The 26,916-nt window shown below is 38.4% G+C and overlaps 1 protein-coding gene across 5 annotated transcripts in view; it reads left to right on the forward strand.

Annotated features, from left to right (window-relative positions):
• Window positions 1-26,916, forward strand: part of SYN1 (synapsin I) — a 2,007,545-nt gene that overhangs the window by 1,213,289 nt on the left and 767,340 nt on the right. For all 5 annotated transcript variants that reach the window (XM_044080298.1, XM_044080299.1, XM_044080296.1 and 2 more), the window contains one exon: window positions 4,632-4,694. In XM_044080298.1, the coding sequence (XP_043936233.1) occupies window positions 4,632-4,694 (63 nt within the window). The remainder of the gene's footprint in view (window positions 1-4,631; window positions 4,695-26,916) is intronic.

Here is a 26,916-nt window from a genome sequence, read left to right on the forward strand (position 1 = left end):
CTTGGATATTAAAGTTCAGTAAAGAATTTTCACGTTGATGAAAAATCGTATTCCAATTCATACCTTCATTAATAACTTTTGGTGTATAATCCAATTCAATGTTAGGATTGTCCATCGTGTGACGGTTAGCCGGAAAAAGGAAAACAAGAATCCAAAATATCAGCAGCAGACCCAGCACGACCATCCAGGGCTTCAGTAAAGAAATAAGGTGCAGACTGTTCAACAAATCACCAAAGCCTCCACGATAGCAGCAATTATTATTTTATTAGAATAAAACAAGCGCTTTCACGCATCTAACAATGCGCTTCTTCAGGTTACAAATTCAAAATAGTATAAATTCGTTTTATATAGTAAACCACACATCCAATTAATTGAAATTCGGCGGGAAAATATCAATTAAACATTAGGAATCATTAATGAGCTGCTAGTTAGAAGCAAATCCTTATAAGGAAAACATTTCCTGTGGAAAAAACACTTTGAAAAAGTTATACTACGACTTTCCAAAAAAGTGTAATAATTATTTACAGGAATAAACTATGAAAGTTCACCATTCTTAATATTATATCCATTCAGATGGTCTCCTTATTAAACTTAAGTGTGTTATAGTGTTTCCTTATAAAGAAATTTATCTATAATAAAAATCATACATTCATTAATTCTATTAAAGACATATGCTAAAGTGCTATACTGGGATATTTGTATGTGGTATTATGTATGGAAGCAAAGTAGCCCAAAGTAAACTATGTAAACTATTCTTTAAAATAAAGTGCCCCTCACTTGTCAAATCCCAGCAGAATGTTCCCTAATTCTGCTATTGTAGTACTATATGTGATGATACAAACAACTTCTATTGCACAAAGTGAATGAAAAGCTCATTTTAACTCATAATTATTGAAGTTCAAATTGTGACTTATTATACATAGTCACCCTTTTGTAACTGATACTGATGAAAGTGGCAGACTTTTGGATCAGACAACTTCTAGAATAAAAAAAAATGAAATGAATAAATTACTCTAACTACAAATCTAAAAGTAGTTTGGTTTCTTGTTTAACCCATTCTCACTATTGCAAACATACTTGGCAGGTACATGTTTCTGGCATATCCTAGTCCTTCTAGTTCTTGAAAATGAAATATTTCCATGGCAGTTCAGTGATTGGCCCTATAAAAGTAGCCAAGAACTCAGCTACTGTCTGCCCTTGACTCAAATCATGTCCCCAAACTAAGCCACTGACCAACATAGCCATACATAGCCACAGTGGTAGCTTCCATGTGACTTGAATGACTGGAAGAGTATACAGTTCAATAACTCATTTCTTTTCTAAGTCCTGTGCTTGTTACCCACAACAGTGTGAACAGCCTTATGCTAGATGAAAATGATGAAGAGATACTGTGTGCTTTGCATGGACCACTGGGCCATTATAGAAAGGCTTCTTTTCAGGAATCAAGTTGTTTTTTTTGGGGGGGGTGATACTAGATATCAAAAATATTATGAATATATATATATATATATATATATATATATATATATATATATATATCTATATATATCAGGATGAGTGGGAATCATGAGGGCTTCTACAAACCAGAGATGACTGGGAATCACATATTCAAGTAGGAGAATAGGTATCAGTCTAGCTTATTGTGGTGTGTGTGTGTGTGTGTGTGTGTGTGTGTGTGTGTGTGTGTGTGTGTGTGTGTGTGTGTGTGTGTGTGTGTGTGCGTGTGTGAGTGTGTGTGTGTGTGTGTATGTCTGTGTCTGTGTCTGTGTGCCTGTGTGCCTGTGTGTGTGCATGTGTGCGTGTGTGCACGCGCGCGCGTGTGTGTGTGTGTGTGTGTGTGTGTGTGTGTGTGTGTGCCTGGGTGCCTGTGTGTGTGTGTGTGTGTGTGCATGTGTGCATGTGCGCGCGTGCGCGCATGCGTGTGTGTGTGCGTGTGTGTGTGTGTGCCTGTGTGCATGTGTGTGCGTGTGCGTGCCTGTGTGCATGTGTGCACGTGTGTGTGTGTGTGTGTGTGTGTGTGTGTGTGTGTGTGTGCATGTGTGTGTGTGCCTGTGTGCATGTATGTGCGTGTGTGTGCCTGTCTGCGTGTGTGTGCGTGTGTGTGTGTGTGTGTGTGCCTGTGTGTGTGTGTGTGTGTGTGTGTGTGCGTGCCTGTGTGCGTGTGTGTGCGTGTGTGTGCCTGTGTGTGTGTGCCTGTGTGTGTGTGTGCCTGTGTGCGTGTGTGCCTGTGTGCGTGTGTGTGCGTGTGTGTGTTTGTGTGCCTGTGTGCGTGTGTGTGCTTGTGTGTGCGTGTGTGTGCGTGTGTGTGTGTGTGTGTGTGTGTGTGTGTGTGCATGTATGTGTGTGCATGTAAAATATAAAATCATTAAAATCCATCAGACCCATCAACCTTAATCCATAATTGTTTTATATTTATATTTTCTGAAGGGATGTGTAGTATTCTGAATTTCCAATGTAAGGTGTCATCATATCTAGTCCTTAGCTTTTCTTGTAAAGATGTTCAGATTGATTTTGTATTCAGAAAAATCAAAACAAGTGTGTAATATGTCTACTGTCTCGATATTGTGAGTACTACATTTTCAGTTTAATGAAAGCTGTGGAATCTATAAAGCATTTTAGAAAGAATCCGATATGCATTATGAAATCATTAATTGAGTGTGATACATTTTTAAGAGTTATATGCATTGTATTAAGTTTCAGAATGTTATGTTATAGTCAAGTGTTTTGTGGGTTATGTTGTAAATGATGATAAGTATTATTATATTTTTATTTTGAGAAGTGTAAGAACAGAATATGTTTATTTTTTAATTAATGTTGACTATAATTGTTGATACAACCTTATTTTATATCCATCTATAGTATCATAACTGAATTTAGGTTTATAGGTACCCATTTAATATTCACCATAGGTAAGTATCCTTTAGATAAGGCCATATTTATAGTAATTTCATTGGCCGATTTTATTTTCTTTGAAATAAAATTCCAAATTGTTTAATTTTTAGAAATTTCATATAGCTATCATTTTGTCAACTAAAATGTTTGGATTATTTTAGTACTTTGAAAGAAGATGTCTACATTGCACAAACTGAGTTGTTTCATAAATTTTTGAAATACTAAAATTACATATATAAATAAATTGCATTTTAATTACTTACTACTTCTATTAATTAGAAAAAATGGGGGGTTACATTTATAAACACAAAGAAGTGTCAAACATGTACTTCAATAATTGTTGATATGACTTTAAGGAGCATACATAATCTGGTAATTAAGTAGCATGTGGTTATGCCTGGCAAGCTTAAAAATCCATTCATGCAATGACTGGGCATTGCTATTCAAAAGTAAGTGCGTTGACTGGACAGTCCAACCATTGTGCTCTTTGTAAATCGAGTATATACCAATGGAAAAAGTCTAGCCACTGAAGTACCATTAAGCAGACAGACTTTCTATTGCCATATTCTGGAGGAACAGCAAAATACAAGAAAAATCACCTACCCGATTTCCCTTATATTTCTTGTCTGTCCCTCGTAAAATCCTGACTTTTTAAATATTAAAAAAAACCCAGCAACACGGATTCTCTTTTCTCCATTGCTTCTCCCGAAGCGCTGATGTGCTGTACAGTTGTGGGAATGCATGTCCCATACACACGTGCAATATATCAGTCAACAAGGAAGAACATGAAAGAAGACTGAAGTGTCGTTATACAAAGACATTATTTAAGAAAGGTAAGCAGTTTCTTTCTCAAATAATGTTATTGTATACAAGCAAAAATCCACTCCTGTTTGTGGGTGTATCATTATTTGCCCATGGATGGTTTTGTTTAATTACTTGAGCTTCGACCTTGTGATCAAACCATACCAATCATGGTTAAATCTTGATATACCCACACACAGTCATGGATTGTTGCTTAAATAATCTTTCTGCTTTCAAATACAAAATTCTTTTTGATGTAGGAAACCATATGAATTTAGCAAATGACAAGTTTATAACTTTTAAGCGTTTTTACATTTGATGACAGATATAATATGGAATAATATTTTGGAAAGTATATTAATTTTAGTTATTGCTACTTTTGTTGGGGTAAGTCTCTGTCTCCTGTGTTTGATGACACCCACATAAATTAATATGTAATAAGAATACAAATGTTACTTTTGTAGTTTTTGTAGCTGATGTGAACCTTCACCTTTCCTTTTGTAAGTCGCAGGACAATACAGATGCGATTTTTTTCACACAGTGTGCATCAGTGTAGGCAACTAAACTGAGGGTGAGGGTAAGCAGGTGTGGTTTTCTGTGCACAGTATACCTTTCATCTATTTCTGTGTCTATAAATACCCACAGCAGTTGTGTCAACAACATCTGCAGCAGACAAGGCTCATATTCAATGCATTAGCGCAGCACAGCATAGGCAGCCACCATGTGCAAATCCCAGCTATGCCTGTCTACTCTTTGTGGCAGATACCCACCACCAGCATCAGACCCACGGGGCACAAGGAGAGAAGAAAGTGAATGTCATGACCATCACCACTAGGCCTGGAATCAGGGAGAGACAGAAATAAAAAGCAGTAGTCTAAGCTGTGTCATCTTATCTTCAGCATGCTAATTGCAGTTGTCTCTTTTTTTTTTTCTTTCAGCTTACCACTCCAAAGTTTCCTGTGGTAATAAAAATGGGGCACGCCCATTCTGGCATGGGGAAGGTAAGTTATTATTATTATTATTATTATTATTATTATTATTATTATTATTATTAAAGATATTGTTAAAATGTTTATAGATTCATGTGCTCCTCTTGATGTACTGTGTTTATAGATAAAGGCTGGTGGAGCATTTGTTTTTCCTTAATAATGCATGCACGTTTACACAGACAGCAATATATCTGAATTTGTGTACATAACTACTCAAAATTCTACAAGAAATAAATCTTAGAGAAAGTGTCTTTGAATGTATTGGAGGCAGCTGTGAGATGAAGTTATTCTTTTTAATGCATTACTATTGTGTTCCAGATATAAATTTCCAACAAGTTGCTTTCCAGAGACAGTGTTATGTATGTATTACTCAGCCTCAGGGCTGATATATACAAATAGTGGCAGGGCACACTAGTAAGTAAAACACTAAGGATCTGCATGCTACGTATTTGTCAGTGTTTATGCAAACTATGTACACATTACAAATTGAGATGTGGCTGTCTACAAGAGCCATCTATCTGCATAAAAAGAGCAAAATGAAACTAAAAAAAGGATACATCACAGTACAGAAACCATAAAATATATTTTACTGACCAAGATGGCAAACTAAGTGATGAAAGATCACGTAAAAGGGGGATATTCTACTTACCTCCCACCTCTCAAAAACATGCCAGTTACATGCTTTTACTACCTTACTTATATGTTACCCTACCTCAACCCTAAGCCTACCCATTACATTATTAAATACCCTTTCCCTTATAACACCACTACACAAAACAAAAGGACACGCAACACAAAACATGTACAACATTGAATCTATCCCCTTACCTAACCATTACTCTAACCTTAACCCGCAAACACTTGCATATTCACACATACAGTTCTTGATCACCTGCACAATATAAAGCTAAATCCAACCTTATGTGATTCACACAGATGAGCAGTAACTCATTTGTGCATTCTCTCTATTTAACACACAAAAACATTCCTACCAAATGTGCATTCTAGCTTTTGAGTCACAACCATAATTGACCTTACTCCTTGATTGTGTAATCTTGGAGTTAGTATATATTATTAGCAGAGGGTGTGAGGGGGGATGAAACAATGTGTTTTTGAATATTTTTCAAAGAATATTTTGCATGTGGTGAGACTGTTTCTTGGAGCATTTGCACTGGTGTGTCAATGTCGGAGTTGTCAATGTTTTACCATTGAACAATGGGTGTTTTTGTTTTTTTACAGTGCACCCATATATAAGTGCAGATGCTTTATTTGAAAGTGTGCTTGCTTGACAGTTGTTTATTCATCAACTTTCATTGACTAAACTGACAGTCAATAGGTGTCCGAGATCCCACAGTTCCTGGGGTTTGGAAATATTCCCTTTCCCCGATTTTGTGTGATCTTGGAGTTAGGATTTATAATTAGTGGAGGGTGTGGGTGCACAGCCTCCCACATGGAGGGAGCAGAGGGCATACAGGGAAGCTTAGTTTTAAGATTTGTATGCACTACGGTTGTTTCTTAGCCCATGAAACTCATCAACATTTGCATTTTCAGTGTATTGTGGTATCCATTTGGGATGTTGACAAATGTGAATGTTGACCATAGCAAGTATAATCATAGATACCTGTGAACTGGTTGAGCCCCTTCTCCGGGCTGACAAACTCTTCTCTTTTCCAACAGATGTGTGACATTAGTGTACATATATACATATACATATATATATATATATATATATATATATATATATATATATATATATATGTGTGTGTGTGTGTGTGTGTGTGTGTGTGTTTAGGTTTACTATCAAAATGTCGAGGTGACTTACCTCAACTATGCACATCCCCGACCCGGAACAACAAAAAAACATCCAGCCAACTGCTCAGAATGTCGATTCTTTCAAAGGAAAGAATTGACATTCAACCACTCACCATCCAGAACAAATCATACACTACCAGGCAGAAAATGTCCTACTGTTTTGCAGGGGGCAAGCCGCCCTGCACCCCCACCCCCCACACACACACACACACCCCTGCTATACATTCTAATACCATGATCACACTACAGTGAGGAAAAAGTAATTTTCACAGTCCCTACTGTAGTGTGATGCACTTCAAAATGCCGACACTCCAAAACCATGAACACAAGCTACATATCAATGTTTCACCATCGACGGAATTTGTGTTCATATGTTTGCCTGTCTGCTCCTCTATGTTTGACCTTCTCACTGCCGAGGTAAGTTACCTCAACATTTTGATTGTAAACCCCATATACTATATGTATATGTATGTATATATGTATATATGGATACACTACACAATCTCGATGTACTGAAATGTCGAATTTCAGTATGTCGAGACCGAATAGTGGAAAGTGCAGTTACTTGAAACTACACTATGCCGAATGGTGAAGTGTTGAATCCGGAAATGTCGAATCTGCCACTATCGTAGTGTTGCATTCATTATGTGTGGTGCGGTTTGTGGATTTATCTGGGGTTTCAGGTATGTGTTGTTTGTTTGAGGATATTGGGTAGGGATTTTAGTGTGTGTGAGTGTGTGTGTGGTGGTGTTTTTTGTGTGTTTGTGTGTTTAGTGCGACCAAGGAGTTAGAATATATAAGTAGGGAGTGTGGGGGGCACAGCCCCTCACCTGGTGGGTGCAGGGGGGGTCTTGCCCCCCTGCTTATAGGTAGGTTAGGTGTGCTTCTGTGTGTTGTTATGTTTGTTTAGTTAAGTAGCTGTATGTGTGTGTGATTATGTCTTGGTTTGTGTGTGTGTATGAATGGTCATGGTTTTGGTATTCATGATTGTGGATTTTCATGTATGTGGGTTTTCAACTATTCAGTCTCGAAATACTGAAATTCGACATTTCACTACTTCGAGATTGTATAGTGAGTATATATATATATATATATATATATATATATATATATATATATATATATATATATATATGGGATCCGTACGGATCACCGAACGGCAACATAACCAAAACAGATTTGGCCGAGCATACTTGCACTAAAGTGCTTTTCGCCGAAAACGAACATGAAAACGTAAAAGTAATGTTTTATTTTTTTTTAAACACACTTTAACGAAAGCGCTTTTTCGGTGAAAGCACTTTTGTTAAAGTGTGTTCGGTGATTGTGGATTGGGACTATTGAACTTTTGTTCAATAGTCTTAGATCCATATATATATATATATATATATATATATATATATATATATATATATATATATATATATATATGTGTGTGTGTGTGTGTGTGTGAAAAATATATATATATATATATATATATATATATATATTTTTTTTATATATATATATATATATATATATATATATATATATATATATATATGTAGAAGCAGTGGGGGGGCATTGCAGAAAATAAACTGTTTTGCCTTTCGGCAATACTGTATTTTGACTATTGCTTATAGATATATATCGATATACATATAGATAGCTCTAGAGAGATATAGATATACATACACACATGCCCACACAAACAAACACACACCTTGTGGCTGAAAAGGATCCAAGAAAGATTAGTTCATGTATCTATTTAACAAATAAAAAAACCTTTAAGAATTTACAATTTCAGATGATAGTATGTGCAAACTTTTCAAGGCAGTAATTCCCAAGCTAAACAATTATAAAAATCTTGTTATTTGTCAGGTATTGCAACAATTTCTGTGCAGCAACTATTTTACAGTGCCTCACTTGAGCTACCTTTGCTTGACCTTGAGTTTGATGATATGCATTTGCTAACATTGTTCTCTCCTTACTGTATACTTACGTCTTCTTATATTGGTATGTAAAGGCACAAAGGTCAATGGGTACTGAGGAAGAGTGATCATTATTTTAATACTTTATGTCCTTCAAGTGTTCAGTTAATCATACCACTTTTCATTTTCACATCTGCAGCATTAGTTTGTAGGGTAAGCTGCCTTATGTCATTCAAGCCTTGAAAAGGCACACCACTCACATAAATAGCTACTGTTTCACTGTAACTAAATTGCAGTACTGAACTCATAGTACTCAGGCATTGAGGCTGAATGAATCTCTATAGCATTAGATGAAATCACACTAATGGCAGTATAGTGTAAAGGGGTTTTAAAGGGACAAGTTAAAATTTGAACGCTGAAAAATGTAAGTATATTGAATTTTGGTGAAGTAAAATTAAGCAAGTTCATATATTGCATATGATTTTTTAGATTTTTCTAAGTGAATTGTGAAAGTGAAATGTGATTTAAGAGTTTAAATGTGAGAACGTGATTTTAAATTACTGAGTAAGGGAAAATGCTTTATATGGGTAATTGTATGCTTTTCTGTTTTAGTTTAAAATATTTTCTCACACTTAAATTTACTATGACTTTGAAGTATAGACATTACTATCAATGCTGTCAGCAGTCTGAAATTTGACACATAATTGACTGCTTTCGAGTATTAATGAGTTAATAGTGATCATTCTTTCTCCAAGTTGCACCGGCATTGGTGTAGGAATACATAAGTAAAGTAGTGGAGGGTGCTGCCCTCACGTGCAGGTTGCAGAGAGTATACCTCTCTGCAAAAACAATTATTTTTAGTTGTTACATGTTTTCACAAATTTCTAATTTGCTCAAATGCATATGTGCAGAGCTTGCATACACTCATGGTATCATGGTCACAGTTGAAATATATAAGGTGCTCTTACATTTTGAAATAACACAGAAACCAAATTGTATTTACTTAAGAACTTATTAAAACTCAAAGATTGCAATCAACTCTGGAAAAACAAACACTGCATACTTAAAGAAGGAATTTAACAGTAAAATATTACAGCAGTAAATTTATACTAAATTTGTATTTATCAGAAATCCATGTGTTTTTATAAAAGGCATAAATTAATGGCCAAATATTCCAGTGAGCAATGTTCAAAGATTTTATATGTGTTAAAACACTTCACTTATAAAAAATGCAATTTAATTTGTTAATGTCAAAATTCTACAATATTCAGTGTTGTTTGAAGTTCCATGTTGCATATAGTAGAAATGGGGTTGCCACATATCTGCTTTTTTCCCCAGACTATCCGGAAATCAGAGCAGTCATCTGGTACAAACTCTGGTATTCTGTTTAGTAACACAATCGTGATGCTGGAATTTGTTAAAAATCCATTTCAGTCTTTCTGTTTTCACTAAAAAAGAAACAAAAATGCTGATGAGATACAATTACATCCAAATTAGGAAAATAAAACATTCCTCCTCCCCCTGATGTGCCCATTTATGTCACAAAATGGGTGAGGACTAGGTGTGGTAGGGGGCAGAGAGAGGAGTAGTTTAGGGAGGTGCAGAGTATTTGGCTTTAGACCATTTTTTTTGCCACAGCAAAAGGTATCCACCCTAACTAGAAAGGTATTATAATAATAATAATAATAATAATAATAATAGGTTCATAGGTAAGTACTAGGCTATCTGCCCAAGGGCATTTATAAGCCTAGCCAGAATGTGTTGGCTTTCGCCACCCCCTTAGATTAGTTCCCTGTGCCTCTGTCCAGTAGAGCCATTAATTCCCTGTGCCACGGTCCAGCAGAGCCACTGCAGTGATCCCCAGGGTAAATTTTCTGTTTCCCATCCACCCATCAAGGTTTCTCTTGAAGAGTGTTAGTGAGGGGCTCTGCCTTAGGTGGAGCATGTCCATCAATTCCGGGTTGGACATGGCCTTGTATGTCAGGCAGAGATCACCTCTGAGTAAATGGTATGCAACCGAGTACAGTTGGAATTTCTTGAGTTGGGCTGCATCTCTTTGAGTCCAGTAATCCTCTTGGTGAGGTACTTTTGTAGTCTTTCCAGCTGTTGCAGGTGTCTTGTAAGGTACATCCCAAATGGGGCATTGTATTCTATGATGGGTCTAATGAGTGATGAGTAGAGAGGCACAATAACCTCTTTTGTTCTAGATGCAAACCCTTTTGTGATTAGGTGGGCCACATAGTAGGCTTTTCTAACCACTTTGGCAATATAATTATCAAAGGAGAGATTACTATCTACTTGGGTCCCCAGATCCCTTATTACATTTCCTGTATTTAGGGGACTACCACCTATGTGGTAGTTTGCGGGTACTTTATTTTTTCCAAAGGGAATGACTATGCACTTTTTAGCATTTAGCTTGAGGCCATGATTTTGACACCAGGTATCCGTCATAGTGAGACCCTTCTGGAGGGTGTCTGTATCAGCCGGAGAATCAGTTATGGCCCCTAGTTTGCAGCCATCTGCGAACTAGGTCAGCCATAGTCCTCCTATGCTTACCTGTAACTCTGAGAAGTATATACCGAACAAAATGGGTCCTAGGACTGAGCCCTGGGGGATGCCACTTGTAACCGGTTTAGAGTCGGACGTAGAGCCTGCAACTCTCACCATGTGGGTTCTATCCATGAGCCAGTTGACAACCCATCTCATGACGTAGGGGTTTATGTTCAAGCTGGTGAGCTTGTCTATAATACTAGAATGGGGAATGGTGTCCAAAGCCTTTGTGAGGTCTAGGTAGGTTGTGTGGACCTCCTTTCCCTTGTCTAATGCCTTGGTAACTGTCTCAAAGAAGTCCACCAGGTTTAGAAGGCATGATCTGCCCTTAACAAAGCCAAAATGGGTAGGGTCCAAGGTTTGGAGGTTCCCAATGTCTCTGTTAATGAATTCCATGATGATGCGCTCCATAGCCTTGCAGACCAGGCTAGTCAGGCTTATAGGGCGATTGTTACTGGGGTCCGTTGTGGCTCCACTTTTGTGGAGTGGGATAACTGTTGCTGTGCACCACTCTGTGGGTCCGTAGCCTGTAGAGAGGCTGAGTTTGAACAGTGTGTTTAGGTGAGCGGTTAGTTCATTTTGGAGCTCTTGTAAGACACAGCCTGGGACACCGTGTGGTCCCAGTGAAGCTGTGTTTTTGACTTTGGATAGGGCTGTTTTAACCTGTGTGTCAGTGATTGATGGGGCCCTACATTCTTCTCGTATGGTTATGGGCCCTTTAGGGGGTGGGGGGGTGAAGTTTGCACTAAACCTGTCTGCCAGAATGCTGGCAATATCATTCAGTTCAGTGTATTTTGTGCCATTCTGCACTAACTTAGAGCAGATCTGAGAGTTTCCACTTAGGTTCTTGACATAGTTAAAGAATGCTTTGTGGTTATCTTTAGAGTCATTGGCAATTTCCCTTTTGAAACTAGCCTTGGATGACTTTATGAGGGATAGTAGTTTCTTGCTGATACTGATCAGCGATGTCTTTCCTTCTTGGGATTTTACTCTTTTCTGTACTAGTTTCCTCCTTCTGTTGTATAGCTTGTTTATGGCAGGGGTCCACCAGACTGGTTTCCTTTTCTTGAAGGAGTGAGTCTTGGTTTTACTTGGGATAGTATGATCCATGCATTCCTGCAGATGCTCATAGAGTGTCTTTGTAAAGGTTTCAGCAGCTTGGACAGCATTGTCCTTTAGCATTGGAGCTGTGAACCTTTCCACCTCGGTCTTAAGTAATGTGAAGTTTGCTTTTGAAAATTTTTTCACGGTGGTTTCCTTGATTGGGGGTGGGGGCAGAATGTGAATATCCAGAGTGATTAGTCTATGGTCTGATCTTACCAGCGAGGGGTTGGCCTCCAGTGTGGAACACCGGTCGCCCATGTTGGGGATGACCAGGTCCAATATGTTGTTCCCTCTGGTGGGGGTGTTGACCAGTTGATCCAGGGCATTCGAGTTTATAAATTCTCGGAAGCATTGGGCAACGGAGTTAGTACTTGAGTAGTTCTCCCAGTTTATGTTTGGGTAATTGAAATTGCCCAGTATTAGGGTGTTTGGTAGGACCTTTATATTTTCCAGTGTCTCCAGAAATGCTGAATGGGGGTCCTGGGTCATGGTGGATGATCTGTAGCAAGCTACAATTTGGAGTACAGTTTTGCCCTTTGTTAGTTGCACATGGATGATCTCTGATGCATTGTGCTGCGCCACTAACCTGGAGGTGTGGGTATCCTTGATGAATATGGATACATCCCCGCCTTTTGTGTTTCGATCCTGGTTCTGTGGCTGAAAGGTATGGTATGAGTTATAGCCTACTAGTGCTGGGGTGCTCTCAGGAGCCTTAAACCAGATTTCTGTTACTGCACAGATGTCGATGTTCTTCATACTGAGAAGTGCCTTGAGTGTGTGCATTTTGAGGTTTAGGCTTCTGACATTGAGTAGCATTGCCCTCAGTTTTTGGTTACTTGTGCTATTTATGGTGGTGGGTTTGTCTTTTGAGCCTTGCCTAAAAAAGGCACTATGGGGGTGGCAAGAGCCTTGGCCAGTATTCAAAAGCCTAAGGGTGACAGGTGCAAGCCATCTCTTGCGAAGCATCGTGGCTTGTCGAGCATTTCATCCCAGGTGGACAGATACTGGATCCCCTTTGAATGACACCAGAAACTTAGCCAATTGTTGAAATTGATCATTTTTTTCTATATACTGTGGCATCATTTTTGGTGAGAGCAGGATGCTACTCAGGGGCAGGGTCATAACGGCCTGGGCTACATGATCAGAGAGCTCTTCCATGTCTCTCTTCATGTAGTCCAGGGAGGTACACCTGAGGTCATTCACACCAACATGGACAATGATAGAGTCGTATTTGTACTTGTTCTGGAGTGACCTGAGTGCTTATAATAATAATAATAATAATAATAATAATAACAATAATAATAACAATAACAATAACAATAACAATAATAATAATAATTTGTTGTTATTATTATTATTATTATTATTATTATTATTATTATGATTATTATACTACCCAGTTGTTAACCAAGTAGGCCCACTGGCTACACAATCCCTATTTAGGGGCAAACAGGAGACAGAATCTGGTTAAATGTCTTTCCTGCTCAAGGTCACACAGTAGACAAATGAAGGGTGAGGGGTTGAGGTTACATGCATCTTTATAACAGTATAAGAAATCATACTAATGCCAATACAGAGTAATGGTGTTAAGAGGGGCAAGTTAAAATTAGAATGCTGAAAAGTGTGAACATATTAAATTTTGATGAAGTGGCAAATTATGTGAAACCAAAGTGAAGCAATTTCATATATTACATAAGACCTTTTTAGAATTATTTTAAGTTCATCATGACTGTTAAACAAATGAAAAGGGCAACATGTTTCAAAGTGAAAACAGATTTAATGGAGTGCAAAGAAGACCAATGGAGTTATTTCTGCATATTACTGAGAACACACTTGTAAAGAAAATATTTCAAGCTATTTTTCATCTGCTTAACCAAATAAAAATAGAAGCCATTATTTCAAAGTAGAAATAAGCATTATTTGCTGTGTAAAACCAAAACTAAGAGGTTGTCCTATATTAATGACTACAAACACATACAAAAGCATTCCACTTTTTACTGGGGATTCTAAACAGATACAAAGGGACAGGCAGAGCTCGGAACAATGAATAGACCTTACCTTTTAGATGCAGACCACCCAACGTCTTAGCACAAGGAATCTGGACAAAGGCTAAAATAATCCAGGTGGGGCGGGTGGGGAGAAAGGTCCAAAAAAGGGATGGATTTTGAAGAGTGCTCTAATAAACATAGACATTTGCTAGAATAATAGGTTTTCCATTGACATGCATTTTCTGAAAGATATGAAGTCTGAAACTCAAATGCCTGCATTATTTAGTGACTTCAATCCTCAATAATTTTCCAGAAAACTCAAATTTTATGAGGAACAGACAAAAGTATGAGGCAAAACTCTGGACATTCTGTGAAAATCTGGACAGTTGTGTAGTATGATCAGATGGCAATTGAAGGAATTTTAGAGTAAATAGAATGGAGTAGAGTAAGTGGAAAATGTAAGTTTGCAGACATTTCTAAAGCCATAAAAAATTATGCTTGAAAGTGTTTTTGAATACATGATAGAATGGAGTAGCATTGGTGAGAACTGTATCTTTGTAGGACTAACTGATGGATTACAGAATTTATGGATATATATTATATATATATATATATATATATATATATATATATATATATATATACATATATATATATATATATATATATATATATATATATATATATATATAAATGGCTATATAGCAATCTATATCTATATATAGATGTGTGTATGCGTGCACGCGCGTGCATGTGTGTGTGTGTGTGTGTGTGTGTGTGTGTGTGTGTGTGTGTGTGTGTGTGTGTGTGAGGCATATGTTGTGATAATATTGAGAACCATTTGCTTTCAAAAGAAGATTTTATATTCGATAGGGCACTAAATGTATCAGTTCAGACACTTGCAACAAATGGAATGCCCACAGAGATATCTTACTAAAAGGATACAAGGCCTAAACAACATTTCCTATGTGGACTGACTCAAAGCCCAGTCACTGTACTCGGTATTCTACAGACTGCTAAAAGATGACCTGTGTCTGGAATACAAAGCATCATCTGATCCATTACTGATGAATTTACTGCACATCAGCAAGTCAAATATCGTCAGAAATACTCAGTCTACAGATCTAAGCATCTTCTGCAACATCAAATGGCTTGAAGGGCATGTACATCTCACAGAAGTTATCTCTGCTCTGGGGAAGACCCCCCCCCCCCCATCCACATAAAACCAGGTTCATCCCTGTCAATATTTAAGTGCATCTTAGATCTATGGATGGGAAACATAAAATTCACTCCAGGACTGCCTCCTCTACTACTAATGTACAGAGGCAGCTCCTAAATGATTATGCATGGGTCCCCTTAAATTATCTCTGGTATGATCCCACTTATTCTCATTAGGGGTACTATATAATTATTGACCATCGGATAGGTAAGGCCATTCTGCAACCAAATGAGCTGTTTCAAGCACAAAAAGGGAAACTGGATAGGCTTAATATGGCCTGTAAAGACAGCTAGCCGAGTTCTTATCTATGAATCTATAAACATTGTAGCATCATTGGAAAAATCCTTCAGACATACTTTAGGAGTGGTACACTATCACAAGTTTAAACAAGTCACAATGATCCCTAGTGTAAAGAAACAAGACAAAATGCCAGCACTAAAGGACTACCATAGTTTACCTCATATAAAACTGAACACAAATAGATGTGAATCCAGTAGACATGTGTTGGTCATAAGTTACCACACAGCTGTCCATGATGATGGATGTTATGTAAAGGAAGCCAGAAAAGATGTGACACTAACATATGTGCGTGGTGTTTTTAAGAAATGTCCTATATGTTAGGCCTTCCTGCATCCTCACAGTGTTACCACAGAAAACAACTATCTGTATGCTCTGGGAAACTAATATGTGTTTCCAGAGTTATTATTCCTAAAAACTACATCTGAAGTGTGAGATGCAACTCATGAGAGTTACCAGGAGACAGTCAGTATGCAGTCTCTTACCTACAATTGTCTGTGGAATCCTGCCATAGTAATGTAAATTAAAACTTCATTGGAAATTACACTGAGTGTTAAATGGTTAACAGAGCACTAGTGTCAGCAATTGTTCATCCTTGACAATGGCCACCTGTACTCTGCTAGCATATCTCATGGGTCCCTTATAGGGCATAATGTTTCTGATTATAGTGAATGTGCATTCGCAGTAGTTAAAGGTTACTGTATTGAGTCTAGAATAGCTAAAATGCAATATCAGTGCTGAGACAGAAACCTACTGATTTTTACACCCTGGAACAGGTGGTTTTGAAATGTAACACAGGAAGCTTTCTTTGACAACATTTCAATGGATCTAAAACCTCTGGAGATCACATCTTTAAAACAATGACACTTGCAATGGTTGCAAAACACACACACACACACACACAATGGCTCACTGTGACTTTTTATTTTATTTTCCACCTTTTCCCTTTTCCTTGATTTTGTATCTCAGATTAGGTGTTTTTAGAGATGATGATATGAAAAAAGTAGTGTGTGTGTGTGTGTGTGTGTGTGTGTGTGTGTGTGTGTGTGTGTGTGTGTGTGTGTGTGTGTGTGTGTGTGTGTGTGTGTGTGTTTTGCAACCATTGCAAGTGTCATTGTTTTAAGGATGTGATCTCCAGAAGTTTTAGATACTTTAGTACAGATTAATCATGTATCATCCAAATAACACAATATTACTCATAGTAAAGCCATGCTAACAGCATATTTTTAAGAAACATGTTACCTGAGCAGATTGATAATAAAAACTGTCCACAGTTCATCACCTTTGTTGGCATTTGAGCCAAAGAAAAAGAGAAAACTGCTATAATGAAAGTACAGCCAAGATGGAACTTAAAATGTTTTGATGTTAATTTACTTTTGGACAAACTAACACTTGTTTCCCATGCTTCATTCTCTGTAATGTAATGAATTTCTGTTATTTTCATTTCATCTGACGCCTCTACTACTAAACAGAGGAAGGACCCAGTGTGCAAAACTGATATCCATAAACCTTTTTGCATGGTTATTAGGTCTGCAGTACTGAACAGATTGCTAAACTTCCTTATGATATTGTGATGAACTTTACAGTTAAGAGTTTTTCTACTAGAAATACATAGCTGAGAAATGGGAAAGGTATTTCCTGACAGTGAAAAAGGTGTTTACCTTTTTCTGCTTTTCTGTCTCCATGCAGCAAGTTCTGTACTACCTAATACTAATGTGTGATAGCAGGCTTACCAAACTGAACCATACAAGTTCAGGGATGTCACAGGATTAGCATATTCTAATCAGCAATTTGGTGGGTTAAGGTTTTAACTCATAGATGCAAGGTACAGGGGTTGATTATGACCTCAGGATATTGGCTAGTTTTAAAATGTCCCTTTAAGAAAGTTAGCATAGTATTCAACTATGATCAAGTGTGGATGTGCTACAAATTATTTACTAAAATAAGTAAAGTGTAGAATTAGTAGCAGGGATAGTAAAAGGACAGTAGTGTTAAATTCATTGGTATGCTTTCATTTTGATTGTAAATTATAGATGGGATAAGATTAAGAATAAGATGGGGTCTGGATAATAGGCCTATTAGAAGCACAGAACAATTTGTTTGAGAGGCATATCTTCAAAGATATTTTAACTTTTTTTTTAAAAAGTTAAAAGGCTTGTTATCTGAGTATTCCATAAACTAGCTCCTGTCTTAAGGAACAACAAACACTCCCCCAAAGAGTTGCATTCTGCCACCTTCTCTTTCAAACAGACATTTTTGATGAAATTTGATACCACTGCTTCTGTACCCCTCCTTAGATTACTGTGTCTGGCTGCTCTATTTGAAGCATTTTCAATTACAAGAGTTATTTTACTGTATTGCTGGATTTTGACAACTGCATGTATTTGTAAATATTATGCTCCTTCATAATTTTTGAAAATGTTTACACTATATCCTTTTTACAAAATTCTTGTTATAACAATATTTTTGCCAGAGTATTTTTGATTGGCTGTTTGTAATGTTTCAGCATGCATTGCGACTTCAGTTATAGATACATTTGTTATTTACTTACTATTTTTGTTATATACATATTTGTATACCTTCTATGCCACGGTGGTGCAGCGGTAGTGTTGTTGCCTCACAGCAAGAGGCTCTCCCGTTCGATTCTCGGCTGGAGTGCGGGGAGTGCTTTCTGTGTGGAGTCTAAATGTCCTCCTCGCGGTTGGGTGGCGTTTGAAAAGACATGCGTAAATAGGCGTGCCTTCTTTGAAGGTTGGACGTTGAGCTGGCACCTCGGCGTTCATGAAAATCTACTGCCAATCATTAGCGGACCGGAGTTCCGCTGTGGAGACCCCTAACTGGGAAAAGCCGAAAGACAAACATATTTGTATGCCTTCTGGCCCATATCATTGCTAAGTTGGGTCGCTTGGCAGGTGCACTAACTTGGTTATTGAATACTTAACTGAACAAACAAACAAACAAAGATGTATAACAGAGAGTCTGTATGCAGTATTTGCTGTTTATAACATACTCTTAAATTGTTTAAGGCCATCCTAACATATGCTGTAGAGCAGCTGTACTTATCGTCAATGAGCTACATAGCTGTAGACATGCCTCTCAACTGTTCAAATTTTCACAGAATATCCAGATATTTTGGTCTGTTTCATATAAAATTTTTGGTTTTCTGGCAAATCACTGAGGACTGAAGTCAAAAAATAATGACAGACATTTGACTTCATAATCTTCAGAAATTTCACCCTAATGCAAAACCTGTTATGCAATCAACTGTTTAAGTTTATAAGAGCAATATTTTAGACTTGTCCCTATTTGTGGGCCTTTGTCCCCCCAATATTTATGGTTTTGTTCAGATTTCTTACACTAAGAGGTTGAAAGCTATGGCTGTAGAGTATCTGAAAACTGCATGCAGCAGCATGGTGAAATATCATACTGCTCCCTGTGGTGCTCCAGTGCAGTGTTGCAGTCTGCATTTGAATTCTCAACAAGAATTATCAATGAATGAAGGAATGTAACTCTGTGAGGAAAAGGCATAGTGCAATTAAAATGTTTCACTGTACTGTTCTGTTATTCATCTGTAAGGGTGCAAAGAAGCATATATAATGCAAGGCATACCATATAGTTTAATTGTAAGGCAACTGTATTTTGAAAACCTCAAAGGTACTAAATGTTCAGTTTTCAAGTACTTAAATGAGCTTCTCAGTTCGTACAGCTGGGTAATGCAGGGGTCTCTTTTGTCAAGGGTATGTGTCTCAAATCCCTTTACCTCAAGAGATCTAAATCTCTTTTGCAACATAAGTCGAACATGTTGGAATGATAGATATGTATCACAGGGTATGCCTCTTCTTTGGAATCATCTTGTTGTCCACATAAAGCAAAGTACTTCTCTTACAATATTTACACATAATCTGGATGAATGAATGTCTAACCATACATTTATCCCGGGTTTAGTACCATTATCCCACATGGATTGGGACAAAATGTAAATGTGCTGCTCATCTCTAAGTCATCTGTACTTAAAATATAAGGGTTTAAAATGTCATGGGAATGTATGGCTAGGCTTCTATAGATCCTTATGGATCTATAGCTTAGTAAGCACCTGCAAACCTGTGAATATTTCTGTCATGTCATTTACTATCTAGACGTTTTTTTTTTTTTTAATAACTCGATGAAAGATTTGTTTAGATTGGGAAAGAACTAAAAAGCATAGGTTGTTTTTGTTGCTTTTTCCATTAATAAATCAGGTTATACAATACTGGTGATATTGGTGAAAATTGTGAAAATGAATTTAGTGAATATGCTTGACAGAGATCTCACTATGTATTATAATATGCAAAACCCCACACTGAAGGTAAAATAGCCAAAGAACTACTGCACTCATAACAGAAACTGAGAAAAGCAGGAAGCAAAGTTATTGTACCATCAGTGTTTTGCAGTGGATGAGGTCCACTTACTTTCACTGCCCTGTATATGTTAATTCTGAGGATATAGTACCTGAAGGAACGGGAACTACCTTGTGCTGCAGTACTGAAGAGTGTGTCTCCTTCCCTGATATACTGTGGCCTTGGAGTAAGAATGTAAATTAAGGGAATGTGATAAGTGCAGTATTCCCATCATGGGACATACTGAGGAGCTGCAGAAATGTTGATTACTGTGTTTTATTTTCTTTGCAGTACGGTTTTCTGTGATATGCCCACAGATGTTTTTTCTGACTTCTACTGGGTGATTAGATTAGACTTGCAATGAGCAGGTCAAATAAATCCATGAGTGACATTTATCATTACTCAAATAATTTCTCATAAGTTCATAGGTTCATAGGTTGGTACTAGGCTATCGGCCCTGGGGCCTGTACAAACCTAGCCATAACAATTCCCTGGCTATTTCTTCCCACACTATTTACTTCCCTGGACCCCTGTCTAGCAGGGCAACTGACATGATCCCCAGGGTAAATTTCCTTTCTCCCATCCTATCATGAAGGTTCCTTTTGAAGAGGGCCAAAGAGGCGCTCTGCTTGACATGTATGGGCAGTCTATTCCAGAGTCTGGGGAGTCTCTGGGTCAGGAACCTATCCCTCCAGCATGTTTTGTTTATTGTGATGACAAGGTTTAGATCCCTGGAGTGTGTGGCTCTGAGGGGATTGGGATTTCTTTAAGTGTAGCATGTCCAACAGCTCTGGGTTTGACATGGCTTTGTATGTTAAGCAGAGATCGCCTCGGAGTAGATGATATGTGACAGAGTATAGCTGGAGTTTTTTAAGGTGGTCTGCATAGGTCATCTGCTTTAGGCCTGTGATTCTTTTAGTGAGGTATTTCTGTGGCCTTTCCAGTTGTTGCAGATGTCTTGAGAGTTACAGGCCAAATGGGGCATTGTATTCTATAATGGGTCTAATAAGGGATGAGTACAGTGGGACAATTACCTCCTTTTTTCTGGAGGAAAAGCCCTTAGTGATGAGGTGTGCCACACAGAAGGATTTCCTGACTGTTGTGGCGATGTGGTTATTGAAGGTGAGACCACTGTCCACCTGTGTCCCTAAGTCTCTTATTACACTTTCGGTGTTTAGTGTACTGCCACCTATGTGGTAATTCATGGGTACATGTTTTTTTCCCAAAGGGGATAACTATACATTTCTTGGCATTGAGCTTGAGCCCATGGCTCTAGCACCAAGCATCTGTTTCTGTAAGACCTTTTTGTAGAGTATCGACATCATTTGGGAATTCAATAATGGCTCCCAGTTTGCAGTCATCTGCAAACTTTGTTAGCCAGAGTCCCTTAGTGTTGGCCTGTACTTCAGAGGAGTAGATGCCAAACAAGAGAGGTCCCAGGACTGAACACTGAGGTACTCCACTTGTCACTTGTCTGGAGCTGGATTTGGAGTCAGCTACTCTTACAGTGTGGGTTCTGTCAGTAAGCCAGTTGGTAACCCGTCGAGTGACATAGGGATTAATGCCCAGCTTAGTAAGTTTATCTATGATTCCAGAGTGGGGGATGGTGTCAAAGGCCTTGGCGAGGTCCAGATAGGCTGCGTGGACTGTCTTACCCTCGTCCATGGCTCTGGATACTGATTCAAAGAAGTCAATCAGGTTCAGGAGACAAGATCAGCCCTTCACGAACCCAAACTGGGTGGGGTCCAGTGTTTTAAGGTTGCCAATGTCTTTGTTTATAAGTCCCGTGATAATACATTCCATGGCCTAGCAGATCAGGCTCGTCAGACTGATGGGGCTGTAGTTCCCTGGATCCAAGGTGGATCCCCCCTTGTGGAGTGGGATAACTGTAGCTGTGCGCCACTCAGTGGGCATGAAGCCTGATGTGAGGGAATGATTAAACATGACACTTAGGTGAGGTGTCAGTTCATTTTGTAGTTCATGTAGTACACAGCTCGGGATGTCATCTGGTCCCATGGATGCTGTATTCTTAGCTTTGGAGAGTGCGTTTTTACCTGTGTGGCCATTATTACTGGAATTTGGTAATCTTCCGGTATTGAGATGGGCCATTTAGGGGGTGAGAGGGGGGTGAAGTTGGCCCTGAATCGATCTGCCAGGATATTGGTAATATCCTTGGGATCAGTATATTTAATACCATTCTGTTGTAGCTCAGAGCAGATCTGAGCATTGCCATTTAGATTCTTGACATAGTTATAGAATGCCTTGTGGTTGTCTTTGGAATATTTGGCAATTTTATTTTCATAACTAGCTTTGGAGGATTTTATGAGGGAATCTCAGCTTCTTACTGAGGCTGGTAAGGGAGATTTTTGCATCCTGGGATTTTCCCTCTTTTCTGCAACAGTTTCTTCCTTTTGTTGTAAAGTTTGTTTATGGCAGGGGACCACCATATTGGCTTCCTTTTTTGGAGGAGAACAGCTTGGTTCTATTTGGGATGGCACGATTCATGCATGAGTGGATGTGCTCGTACAGTGCCTTAGTATAGGACTCAGCAGTCGAACTTTCAGTTCCCATCTGCATGGGTGTCATGAAGTTTGTAACTTCTCACACTGATAAACCCATGTTAGCTCATTGCCACCATATTCTCTGATCCAGGGGAGTAGACACCAGATGTGGATGTCAGAAAGAACTGGAAACAGAAGCAGAACAGCTGCTGGGCAGCTGGGGGCATGCCAGTCTTTAAGCTTGTCCTACACATTTTAGCATGGATTTTTCATTCAGTGATAAATTAGTAGTCCATTTTTGGCAAAAAATATCTGGTATTTGCAAGTTTGTCTTGCTGGAAAACATTACTTTCTTGTGAGCATTTATGAATGCATGCAATACAGAAGTAGAAATATTTCACTTCTACAGTTTGGAAACATCAGATCCCTTCCTAGGAAGCAAAATTTTCCCAATGAAAATAATAAACCAAGTCAACAACAATTTAAACAATATTTTCATTTCATGCAATGATTTAATTCATCAACAATATTCTACAATGGCAATTATTTTAATTTCTGATAACTATAAAGTATATGTTTGAGCTTTTAAAAAAAATTCATAATGTACTGTTAGATTGCCCCATAGAGTTAGTAGCACCCCTTCCAAAATGGAAAAGAATCATGGCTACAAAAGATGCAATCCTTGGGTCTATCCAAATACTATGTTAGGAGGACTGATAATCAGTAAGGTAGAACTCTATACCTCTGAGATGAAATGGAAATCTTTGTGAACTCTCTGGCACCCTAAACAGTTTTTGAATCTGAGTGCCATGACACTACCCTTTGGCTCATTCATCATCATTATGGTGGCAACTACTGTAAGGAACTAAGAAGACAGGAAGCCAAAATCTTCTTCACTTACATGAATATGGTAATTTTATCCTCCTTTCTAGCCCTAAATATAGCTGAGGATCCTGATCTTTTTTTTCTCAAAATTGTTTTGTATTTTTCAAAGAACTTTGAATGAGTTCCATTGCATTTATACATAACACCTTAAATAACTATGTGCACTATTTACATTAGCCTGACACTATAACAGATCTTCATGTATACAGTTACTTTATAAGTATGTCCAATCCATTATCAGAGTATCTGATCAATTATTGTATAGTGTCAATCAATGATAATACAAGAGTTTTAGTTCAATAAAATGATTCATTAAATAAAGCTTGTAGAAAGTTATTAATACCATTCCAAAATGGCTTAATTTTAACATAATCAAAGAAAATGTGGTTCCAATCTACACTGTGTACTTGCTCATATCTCCAACTTATTCCATTTATGGAAGAATTAATTTTACTGATTCTGTCTGGGGTTAAGAATGCTCTGTGCAAGCATTTTCAATTAAAAACTTTCCAGTATTGTCTAAAGGATGTATATTTTATCAATAATAAGATATTTGTTTTAATATCTTCAGTTAACTGTATTGAGTGTCCTTTTGTTATATATTTCCAATATGAGGTTTTGGGTGTTGTTTTATAGTTTATTATCAATATTTTCTAAAATTTTGAATACTGTTTCCCATGTTAAAGCCATTATATATGGTTTCAAATATGTATTTTGCAAATTTAGGCATTTCTTTAAATTAAGAATTGTTAATTATTCTACTTAAATCTTGTGAATATGACAGAATACTCTGTAAAGTTAGCCAGTCCTGTTGTGAAATTTTGTATGTTGTTTTTATTACTTGCGTATGTAAAACTTTTAGTTCTTTGATACATTGGAGCCAACAAACAACTCCTTTCTGTTCCCAGGAATTAATAATTTCTCTATATATTTTATGTGGAAAGTTCTGTGTAACTATAAATGGTGTTAAAAGATCAAACTAGATTTTTAAATCTGTATTTGCATTAATAATTTTCCTAAATGAGTCAATGTAATAATTAATCATATGAGTTTTAGTGGGTTTAGTTATGTTATATTGCATATTAATACATATGTGCCATGGCAAGTTGTTTTTATCTATTTGAATTTTTTTTTGTAAATCAAATTAATTTATTGATATTATAGGTTTCATAGGTTCATACTAGGCTATCTGCCCTGGGGCATTTATAAGCCTAGCCCAATTGTGTTTGGCTTGCGCCACCCCTTGATTTGAGTATACTGTGCCCTTTTTAAAGTTTAGTTTACTGTGCCTCTGTCTAATAGTGACATGGAAGTAATCCCGGGGACAAACCTACGATCCCCCATCCACTCATCAAGATTCTTCTTGAAGAGAGCCAGTGAGGTGCTCTGCCTAACATGAATTGGAATTCTATTCCAGAGCGAAGGGAGCCTCTGGGTTATGAATCTGTCCCTCCAGCATGTTCTATTTATTTCTGTGCTGAGGTTCAAGTCCCTTGAGCGCGTGGCTCTAAGGGATTTAGATTTACTGAGGTGGAGCATGTCCATTAATTCTGGGTTGGACATAGCTTTATATGTCAGGCATAGATCGCCTAGAAGTAGGCGGTATGCAACTGAGTAGAGCTGGAGTTTTTTTAACCGAGCAGCATATGGCATCTGTTTGAGTCCCTTGATCCTCCTGGTGAGGTACTTTTGGGGTCTTTCTAATTGCTGCAGGTGTCGGGTAAGGTACATCCCAAAGGGGGCATTGTATTCTATGATGGGCCTGATGAGGGATGAATAAAGGGGCACGATTACCTCTCTTGATCTAGATGTGAATCCTTTCGTGATGAGGTGGGCTGTGTAGAAGGTCTTTCTAACCACTTTGGCAATGTGGTTGTCAAAGGAGAGATTGCTATCAACTTGGGTCCCCAGATCCCTAATTACTTTCTCTGTACTTAATGGGTTACCACCTATGTGGTAATTTGTGGGCTCATTGTTTTTGCCAAAGGGTATGACTATACACTTTTTGGCATTTAGCTTTAGACCATGGCTCTGGCACCAGTTATCCGTCTCTGCGAGACCTTTTGAAGGATGTTTGTGTCAGCTGGAGAGTCGATTATGGCGCCCAGTTTGCAGTCATCTGCGAACTTGGTGAGCCATAGTCCTCCCACGTTGGCCTGTACCTCAGAAAAGTAAATACTGAACAAGAGAGGTCCCAGGACAGAACCTTGTGGGATGCCACTTGTGACCGGTTTCGAGTCTGACATGGCTCCAGCAACTCTGACTCTGTGGGTTCTGTCTTTGAGCCAGTTTGTGACCCATCTTGTGACATAGGGGTTTATATTTAGGCTGGATAGCTTATCTATGATGCCCGAGTGGGGTATTGTGTCAAATGCCTTTGCAAGGTCCAGATAGGCTGTGTGGACTACCTTTCCTTCATCTATGGCCTTGGTGACTGTTTCGAAGAAGTCGACCAGGTTCAAAAGGCAGGATCTGCCCTTGACAAAGCCAAATTGGGTAGGATCTAGTGTCTGTAGGTCCCCAATGTCTTTGTTTATGAGTTCCATGATGATCCTCTCCATAGCCTTGCATACTAGGCTAGTCAGGCTTATGGGGCGATAGTTTCCAGAGTCCGCAGAGGCGCTACCTTTGTGGAGTGGGACCACTGTTGCTGTACGCCATTCTTTGGGCACATATCCTGTAGTGAGGCTGAGATTGTACAGCAGTTTTACTTGAGGGATTAGTTCTTCTTGGAGTTCATGTAGGATGCAACCCGGGACGCCATCTGGTCCCATGGAAGCAGTGTTTTTTGCTTTGGAGAGGGCGGCCTTCACCTGAGCATCAGAGATGTTTGGGAGGCTGCACTCTGCCGGGATAGATACTTGCTCTTTGGGGGGGAGTTTGCACTGAACCTGTCTGCCAGGATATTGGCGATGTCTGTGGGTTCAGTGTATTTTTTGTCATTTAGAATCAACTCAGAACAAGTCTGGGAGTTGCATCCCAGGTTCCTAACATAACTGAAAAAAGCCTTATGATTGTCTTTAGTGTCCTGTGCAATTTTTCTCTCGAAGCTGGCCTTGGAGGATTTTATGAGGGATCGTAATTTTTTGCTAGTACTGATCAGAGATGCCTTCCCTTTTAGGGATTTTGCTCTATCATGTAGTAGCTTCCTCCTTCTGTTGTACAGTTTATTTATGGCTGGGGTCCACCAGACTGGACGCCTGCCTTTGGATGATTGGGTCTTGATTTTGTTTGGGATAGTATGATCCATGCATTCCTGGAGATGTCCGTAGAATGTGTTTATATAGGATTCTGCAGTTTGGGCCGTAGTTTCCACTGGCCCTGGGGCCTTGAAGGATTCCACTTCAGTTTTGAGAAGTGTGAAGTTCGCTTTTGAGAAGTTTTTCACTGTGGTTTTCTGGGCTGGGGGTGGGGTCGGGATGTGGATATCCAGTGAAATTAATTTATGGTCTGATCTTACCAATGAGGGATATACTTCTGGTATGGAGCATAGAGTCCACAGCACACGATAGTCACAAACAAGAAACTTTTAATGAAGCTTTCAGGTTTACACCCTTCATCAGCGTATGCTGATGAAGGGTGTAAACCTGAAAGC

This window comes from Protopterus annectens, chromosome 8.part0, assembly GCF_019279795.1.
Source record: "Protopterus annectens isolate FY-2018-M chromosome 8.part0, PAN1.0, whole genome shotgun sequence".
NCBI classification, from domain to species: Eukaryota; Metazoa; Chordata; order Ceratodontiformes; family Protopteridae; genus Protopterus; species Protopterus annectens.